The following is a 9,549-nucleotide window of genomic DNA, read 5'->3' on the forward strand; positions in this document are numbered from 1 at the left end:
TGTATCAGTGTGCTTGCATTTTTTCCCAGGCATCATCCAACGACCCCCCTCTCCCCTTCTCCCGCAGTTAGGCAGAGCCCACTTGTCAAGCATTTCTCCAGACCCTGCTGTTTTGCAAACACAACAGAATGTGACTGGACAAGCCCCTCCCTCCCTTAAAGTGACTCCATTCTTTCACTGTCCTGGGTTCAAGATTAAAAGCCAATTGCATTCCATTTGTAAATATTGGTTTCATTATCTCATCATCCCCCAACCCACCCACCCGGTTCCTCCACCCCTTCTTGCAGACTTAGGAGTAGCCCACCAGGCGAGGGGTGCTGGGGAAGGTCTTGCGCATGCTCATGCACTTCTCCTGATCCAGGAACAGGGAGTTGGACTTGATTGACAGGTCGTGCTCCAGCGACACCTTGGCCTTGACCAGGGTCTGCAGCGCCCCCTCTGCCTCCATCAGACGCTCCCTCAGGCAGTGGATGGTGTCCTCGATCTCCCGCACCTCACCCACTAACCTGGAGACAGAGGAGAGAGAGAGGGAGAGAGAGAGAGAGATAGAGAGAGGAGAGGAGAGAAAAGGAGAGAGAGAGAAAGGGGGAGAGGGAGAGAGGGGGAGAGGGAGAGAGAGAGAGAGGGAGAGAGAGGGAGAGAGAGAGGGGGAGAGGGAGAGAGAGAGAGAGAGAGGGGGAGAGAGAGGTGAAAAGAGAGATAGAGGGGAAGAGAGAGAGGGTGAGAGAGAGAGAGAGAAGAGAAACAGAGAGAGATGGGGGGGTAGAGAGAGTGAGGGGGGGAATAAAGGGAGAGAGAGAGAGAGGGGGAGAGAAATAGAGAGAGGGGAGGAGAGAAAAGGAGAGAGAGAGAAAGGGGAGAGGGAGAGAGGGGAGAGGGAGAGAGAGGGAGAGAGAGAGGGGGAGAGGGAGAGAGAGAAGAGAAACAGAGAGAGATAGGTGAATAAGAGAAATACAGACAAGTAAGGGGGGAGAAAGAATGTGTGTGCGTGTGAGAGAGAGAAAAGAGAGAGAGGCAGTGAGTTGTCAACAGAAATATGAAATTCGAGAACCAGAATGTGAAAGCATGTAGCAGAAAGAGAGATCCAGAACAAGAGAGAGAGATAGAGATAGATAGAAAGAGAGAGGGAGAGACAGAGAGGAGAGAGAGAGAGAGAGAGAGAGAGAGAAAGAGAGAGGGAGAGACAGAGAGGAGAGAGAGAGAGAGAGAGAGAGAGAGAGAGAGCGTGATAGAGAGAAAGGGGAGGACAGACAGGGCAGGCTGTACTGTACCTCAGAACTCAGATCCAACACTATCAACATGCATTTTTGTTCATTCTTTCTCAAGCCAAACCACACTGATTACACATCCATGGAGACTTTGGGAAAAATGTGTTGTGCACACGATGCCAGTCGTGACGTCCACAGAGTATTGCTATACTCTTGCAAAGTGAGATTGCAGTTTATTTTAGATAGCAGTGGTTATGTTTGAATGTAATTACGTGAAAATAACGTAATATGGAACATCATTTAATACATTGTTTGACAGAATTGTCCTAATGTGCTTTATGTATGTGTGCGTAGGTAAGTATGTTTGTATGTATGTGTGCGTAGGTATGTATTTCTGTATGTATGTTTGCATGTATTACGTATGTTTGCAGGTGTGCGTAGGTATGTATTTATGTATGTAAGTTTGCATGCATTACGTATGTTTGCATGTATTTATGTATGTATCATGTATGTATGTACGTATGTATGCATTAATGGGTGGATGTACATACTGTATGTACTGGTTTGTTTGTTTGTTTGTTTGTTATTATTATTTCTGAGTCCTGGTACCGGTGGTAAGGGTAGTCCCTGCAGAGCTCCACGTTGGGCCTGCGGGTCCTCTCCTCCAGCCTAGTCTGGGCCACCTTCAGCGGGCTCTCCTTGTCCCGCATGGCTCTTTTCAGGGACTCAATCAGCATCTCCGTCTGGAAGATCTCCTGCAGGGTCTGAGAGAGAGGAACAAGGGCATTTTTTTAGGTTGTTAATTTGTTTGTTTTTCTATATCGCATTGCAATATCATGTTTAAAGTGATCATGTATCAAACAACTAATCTATGCTAGTATTGTATGGTAACACATAAATTAGTGATGATAAGCCAGTACATATTTTGAATTCCTTAGATGTAGCTATGCCATGTTCTAGGCAGAATGGATGGCAATCAGCAGATGATAGAACGCTCATTACAACAGGGAGACTTGACTTGGACTCGAGGTTGAAGACTTGAGACTTGATTTGAACTTGAACAATCAAACATTTCCTGAAAAATCTGAGAGAGACTAGAGTAACGTGTGCATTGCAGCTCTATAAGGAATAAGTAACTGTAGGAGCCGCATTTAGGTTTTTGTATTTTGTAGTGATTTATTGATTTTTTCCTTTTATGGAATTTCGAGTGTGCGCTCTCTATAGGTGGTGACGGTGCCACCCTTTAAAAGGCTGCCAGACGGGCATGACGAGGAGAAGGCGGGACGCAAAATACCGTCATTGACCGTGAAGCTGAGGCGTGAAGCTGAGGCCTAACCACGCTGTTCCCATTTGGACCCGTGCAGTTATTTGGACTTTAAAACTTTGATACTGCAATCGCATCCTTATTTTTTGTAACGTTTTTCTGCAATAAAACCGGCAACATTATACAGTCAAACTCCCTTTTGCGTTGGGCTATTTGGACAGAGCTACGAGTCTTGACCACGCTCCCCCTACTTTCTCCATGGTGGCAAATCAAGGATATAGGAATAGGATTGGATTGGGTTTCTTAAAGGAAGAAACCCAAAAGCTGTTTTTTGCCACTACAGTAACCGTCTCCTGCAGTGCCTGAGAGGAAGAGGAATGTTAACATTACAGGTTTCTGTAACAAATCGAGCCCACTTGAACATCTCATGAAGGATCAAGAGGAACATGAACATTTGATACCACGTGAGCAGAAGGATAAAATGCGGGTCCACTAAGACCCACAGAAATGCTGGTCTAAACTTTGCAGCTCTGTTTAACCAAAGGCTAGTCTACATAATAGCCCTCTTGAGCTGCCTAGTGTACTATAGGTACTGTAGTGCTGTACGTCTCCTGTTCCCTGCATCTTTAATGTTTATTTTAAGAGGCGATTGCAGCGAGTGCTGCAACAGCACTCATCTCCAAACCCCAGCAGTAGCGTTGTGAATAGCTTTGGATTATCTAAACAAGAGTCTCCCTTGGCTACGCTGTCATCACTAACACAAACAGCCAAAGGTACCGCCCCAGCGCGAATCAAAAGAGAATATCATGTGCTTTGGGCCCCTCTCCCAAAACGCATGTATTGCCATACTGTAAGCAAGCAGTGGCTGTGAGCTCCACAGATGACAGGCTTATTAGCGACAGCGTGCTTCCGGAAAAAAAGGGATGTCAGCGGATGGTTGAGAAAGATATCAAGCTCCGCAACCCGATTACGATACCGGACAATGTCAACCAGTGTCTTAAGTCAGGGGGTCTCTGTTTCCCAGCCTCAAATACACACACAAAAACACACTTTCATACACACAAACACATATATACACGCACACGCACACACACACACACACATCTTATGTGGATAAGGCCCGACACGAGCTGAGACGTGGCTCTCTATTTTGAGGGCCTCTATTAAAACCTACTGTAGGGGTAAACCACATTTGGTGAGTTAGAGTGAGATTGCTTGTAACCTGATTATGGTGAAGAGGACTGAACAGAGAACTTTGTGTGTGTGTGTGTGTGTGTGTGTGTGTGTGTGTGTGTGTGTGTGTGTGTGTGTGTGTGTGTATGTGTGCATATTTGCATGTATTTGTGTTTGTGTGTATGAAAGTGTGTTTTTGTGTGTGTATTTGTATTTGTGAATGTGTGTCTGTTTGGGTTTGTCTTTGTGTGTGTGACTGGTCTAAACCACTCTAAATCTCTCATGTGTCTCAGAAGGCACATCATCTTTCATTAAGACGAAACCTTGTTAGCTTCAAACAAGGAATGCAGCCAGGCTTCATCGCTAACCTCGTTAGCCGCGGTAAGCATGGAGATAGACCACATAGAACGTATCCTTTGCACACATGATGAAGACCATTATGCCTGGTGTCTGACTCTGACTCTGACTATTGCTGTCTGACTTATTATTTCATGAAAAAAGGGGAATTTGTTTGCTACATTTTAGTTAATGAAATAATACATGGTTTTGCAGATTTTCAAAACTTTGAAGCTACATCTTTTCAGATATTGAAGTGAATAACTGATTTAGATATATTAACATATAAATGTACTATATTATTAGTAACGCTATAATAATATCACTACTTCTATTACAATTTACTCTTTGCAATGTTCACACAAGTTCTAACAAACTGTTTTAATTATATGGTATGATATGACAGTGATGTAATCCTTATTGATCACTGTCATTATCATTGATCATTGTGAGGACAATGATAAGACTATCCAGGTCATGTTATGACAGCTAACTCCTACAGAGCATTACATTTGTGGCAACTCGATTTCCTGGTCAGTCTATCTGTGAGTGGCGTACCTTAGCCAGGTGGGTCTGAAGGCTATTCTTGGCATCGGCGGTCTCTGATATGCGAGAGGTGAACATCACGTTGACCGTGTTGAACTGCTTCCACATGTCGTTGGACGTGGCGTTGAGCAGGACCTCAATGTCATCCCTGAGTTTATGCGAAGCGGCACGTTCGCTCTGGGAGTGCAGGATATTGTTGTCCGTGAACTTTGTCCAAGTGTCTGGCAGAGACAGTCTGGGGAAAGTGTGTGAGTGTGTGTGTGTTTTTTTTGCATGCGTGTGTTTGTTTGATGGGGGGGTCAATACAAATATCACCATCATCTGAATGTCCCACGCCTTGACTATTTATAACTAGTCATGCATCTAATAACAGACCTCAATAAACACAATAGGTCAAGCCAGTATATTATCAAACATATCTATTTGCACTTGTCTGATCACAAAAGCCACCATACATGTCACTATACATGCCAGTGTTTGACAACTTGATTAAAACTATAAATCCAATCAACAAATCTCACCTCAATTTTATTTTCATAAAAAGGTGATACAAGCCACCATGTCTTAACACTGATAACCCTCTCCTTGATAGCATTCCATTTAGACTGAATCCTTGCAGACATTCTTGCTCTAATGTCAGGCTTATATGTGATCAGGACTCACAATAGGATCAGTGATCAATGCCACTTGATTTATAAAATCAAAAAAAGCTATGCTCAATGTTATAATGCCATATAAAAAGACGTGACAGCACTTAACACAATCTAAACCCGACACCAACTCTCGATCGGCACTCACGATGGGTCGAGGCGATCGATGCCCCTGTAGTAGCTGATGCCGTCGGATGTGTTCCTGAGATGGTGGCACCTGTCGTCTATGCGCTGGGCGGCCACCTTGTCACTGACATCTCTCTCCAGCTCGTGCTGGGCGGCTCGGTTGGAGCTGAGGGGGAACCACACCGAGAGCAGAAATAGATGAGTCAGTAGGTCAGTGGGCGCCGGTGGATCAGGCGGTTCATTCTAATAAACGACCAGACCTTCACTGGTCATTGGACTGGTCATTTTACGCTCTGACCAATCACGTTTGGGCTTCAGCTCGGCTAAACAGCGACAGAAATGAGTTGAATAAGCTATGCTCAAGTGTGTTTTCTGAGGCTAAAGTCTACAGCAAGTTACAGTAAATATAAGCTTGGGCATATGTGCCCCCTGACAATCAAACCAATGACCTTGCTGTCAGTGTATATGAGCCCTGCTAACTAACATGTTACAATTAATACATGTATCAAATGCACAAGAGTGGGATAATGAAGTGGGGTTTGTATAGTTGGCTTATTACAGTTTACACAGCAATAGATTGTATAGCGGCTTGCTGCGTTAAGATGGTTTGGTAACGTCACTCACGCCAGCTGAGCCACAGCTCGGTCCAGATGTCTCCTCATCCTCTCCTGGCATGACTTGATGGTCTCCACTTCCTGATGTGACAACAGGCAAAGATTTCAGTCCTATAGTGTCTGAGTCTGGGATCATTTCAAATTGACTGAGGGGGATTTTTTTGGCCATTTTGGCTGTTCTATCTGTCAACAAAGAGTCAATTTCAGTTGAAAAACAGGGAAAGAGTTATAGTGCATTGATTTTGAAAAATGCTAAACAGTGGGCAAGGGGCTGAGGGGGGGGGGGGGGGGGGGGATGACGTGTCTCGATCACCAAATGAAAATGAGGCTCACCCTCACAGGAAGGGGTTGGGCGAGGAGGGCCGCCTATTTCATGATGGTCAGCATTGGTTCAGGGTGATTTTTAACAGTAGATGGCGTGTTGAGCCATTTTCAACCCTTAAAATGTTTATTTTTAAAAACATTGTAATTTTGTCAACATACGTTCACAGCCTCAAAAACACATTTAAGTGTGCAGCACTTCTTTAAGTCAACTGACTGGCGACTGACAGTTGACTCTGGAATGGGTTTGTATCAGATCTGGAAGGAGTCAAATTGATGTGAGTGAACTCAAAGGCCAATCCAGTTACTTTATCGGTCAGCAAAGTGTTGAAATTGGAAATCTTTAGCTGTTCTTCCTGAAGGTGATAGTGACTTCCTTGTCATACAACATTCTAATGAGTAAGGTGGCATTCACAATCACTTTTTTCGCCTCAGGTGTCGATTTGAATGGTTAGTCTATTGAACGCGAGGACTAAGAAAAAGCTCCATCGTTATGACTTGCCTAAAGTTTATTTGAGCAAGGCATAAGCTGTCAAAATTTAAAAACAGTTTAACTTCAGGGTTGTTGCTTACCTACCTGTCTTTGCTACGCCAGGGTGCTAGCTATCTAGCTAAGGATAGTGTATCATAGCAACAACACACATGTAACCAATCTGGTCAAGGTCCGTGCCAAGGCTGGGCCTGATGTGTTCTAAACACATCCTCCTTCAGAGGGTCAGCTGTGATGTGACATAGGCATAGGTCAAATATGTCAAAGGTCAAAGGTCACTCGGGTGGGGGTGGGGGGGTTGTGAAACGTGAAACACTACCCTTATCAGGTCTTTCTCCACACCGTCGTGAACCAAATCGATGGACATCCTCTTCTCTCTGTGGTACAAGCACTCCTGAGCTACCTGGGGAGGACAGGACACACAGCTCAAGAGATGCTTCAGCATGAAGGAGTTAAGCAACGTCCCAACCTGGGCATAGTACAAACTGTAGCATGCAAACAGGCCATTCTAGCCGTTCTGAGAACGGGTGACAAAAATGTCAAATATAATTAAAACATCCAATAGGGTATTGTGTTGCCTCAGATGACATGTACTTACAATTCTCTCAAGGGCTTTTTCAAATGAATCGAGAACAGCTGTTGGCACTGTCTTTTGCATGCTTTAGCAGAACAAATGTTCACTTGTAAAATGAAATATGAGAATAGAAGTAAACTGTGTTGTGGTCTAATAGAAACATTTCTGCCTTTCATGAATATTCTCTAACATTATTTTGAAGCTGTCTCCAAAAAGCATCCACAGGACCATTCAAATGACTGCAACCTTGTGAAGAGTTTTGTCTATTTTGGCTCACTCTAGCATTGTCATATGTAAACACAATATTACAGAGAGCGGTAATACAGTGATTAATAGCTTGGGCCCAGTCTTGACAGTGATGGATGACATTAAGTACTTAATGGCTGATCCAAGGCGCGGTGTCCGTGGCGTGATTGAGGGCGCAGCTCCAGTGGTTTCGGTTACCTGGGCCTTCTAAAAGAAAGCCTCCAGATATCTGATCCCACACCACCGTTCCCCAACTCTGTCACTGGATCTTAGGGCTGGATCACTGTGACAAACACCTAATGCCTACATATCTAATGTGGCCTCGGCATAAAGGAAATGACCACTGCTGTGTTCTGGATCTCCATTGCCTAGCAACCGCTGCAAAACAATAGCCAGCGGAATGACCTCCGGTGAGACGTACCTATGGCAACTGATCGAATGTATCCTGTGATGCTGCTCTGAATGTGCACTTGAATGCACTTGAGGTTGCACAATTTAATAACTTCCTTGTTTACAGACAGACATTTGAAAGTCATTAAAAGTCTTGAGGCAGAAGTCAATTTTTTTCCCCTCAAATCCTAATGGCAAATGTTGAGATTCAGAACTAGGTACTATCTCAACTAGGTATCTCTGGCCTGCAAGAACAAAAGCCTTGACTGCTGTATGTAGATGCCCTTGGAGATGTTGGTGACAGAACAACACATAACTTGCAGAAGCATGAAAGTGTCCTTACATTCCCCACAGTTAGGCAGCTTTCTAATATATAATATGGACTTCTCTGTCTATGGACAGTAGCGTAGCTATGTCAGTTATTGGAGAGTGTCAAACATCGGCCATTCTGTTAAACAATCAAAATGCTAAGTTTAATAATGGATTAACAATCTATAACATCCATTTAACAATGGATTCTCATGACAACGGCAATCGTTGGCGATAACACAAGCCATGTGATAATTAACACCGTTACGATATACATAGAAAGGTAGCCATGGTAGCATGACTGAAAAAACCTGATAGGCCGATCTCCTCTCTCACCTGTAGAGGAGACTCGGTCTCAGCCAGGGCTCTCTCCAGCCTCCTCTTCACGTCGGTCAGCGCGCTGATCTCCGTCACCATGTTGTCCACCTCGTGGCTGAGCTCTGAGCGCCAGAAGGTGATGTCGTTGAGCCGCTCGCCCAGGTTGCGGCTGGTGGTGTCCTGCGTGCGGCGCGTCAGCTGCTCCTTGTCCTGGATCAGGCGCACCGTGTCCCGACGCAGCCGCTCCGCGCTGTTCCGCGACGACTCCGACTCGCGGTAGTTGCTCTGGTTGGACTTGTACCAGTCCTCCGGCATGTAGCGCGCGCTCAGAGCGGTGCGGTTGGAGGGGAAGAACATGGTCTTGGCCCGTGCCAGGTCCAGGGCGTCCCTGGGGATGGCGGAGAGGGTGGGGGCGGCGCTGCCGGTTCTGTAGTAGGTGTTAGTCCTCCAGGGCATGTTGCCGTTCTGGGTCCCAGTGGAGATGGGGGCGGGGCTACGGTAGCTGGATGCCATGGTGGAGATGGCTGGCAGGAAGTGGCTTGTCTTGGGGCGCGTGTATGTGGCCATCTGGGTGGATCCTAGGAGCTCCATATCTGACACCAGTGTCTCCACAGTCTACAAACTACTGCATGGCAAATATTACGTTAAGTTTGTGCAAACGTGTGTATGTGAGTATATGTGTTTGTGTGTGTGTGTGTGTGTGTGTGTGTGTGTGTGTGAGTATATGTGTGTGTGTGTGTGTGTGTGTGTGTGTGTGTGTGTGTGTGTGTGTGTGTGTGTGTGTGTGTGTGTGTGTGTGTGTGTGTATGAGTATATGTGTGTGTGTTTGTGTGTGTGTGTGTGAATATATGTGTGTGTGTGTGAGTGTGTGTGTGTGTTTGTGTGTGTTTGTGTGTGTGTGTGTGAGTGTGTGTGTGTGTGTGTGTGTGTGTGAGTGTGTGTGTGTGTGTTTGTGTGTGTGTGTGTGTGTGAGTGTGTGTGTGG

At 45.3% G+C, this 9,549-nt stretch overlaps 1 protein-coding gene across 1 annotated transcript; it reads right to left on the reverse strand.

The window, feature by feature from the left end:
• Positions 1 to 289: 289 nt before the first annotated feature.
• Positions 290 to 9,156, reverse strand: tekt3 (tektin 3; the record flags this gene model as incomplete). Its single annotated transcript, XM_080834418.1, has 7 exons — positions 290 to 506; positions 1,818 to 1,972; positions 4,540 to 4,762; positions 5,326 to 5,469; positions 5,928 to 5,998; positions 7,048 to 7,131; positions 8,584 to 9,156. 7 exons carry the CDS (start codon positions 9,154 to 9,156, stop codon positions 290 to 292), a joined length of 1,467 nt encoding a protein of 488 aa, XP_080690544.1.
• Positions 9,157 to 9,549: the final 393 nt, after the last annotated feature.

The sequence above is a fragment of the Sprattus sprattus genome, assembly GCF_963457725.1.
Source record: "Sprattus sprattus genome assembly, chromosome: 3".
NCBI lineage: Eukaryota > Metazoa > Chordata > Actinopteri > Clupeiformes > Clupeidae > Sprattus > Sprattus sprattus.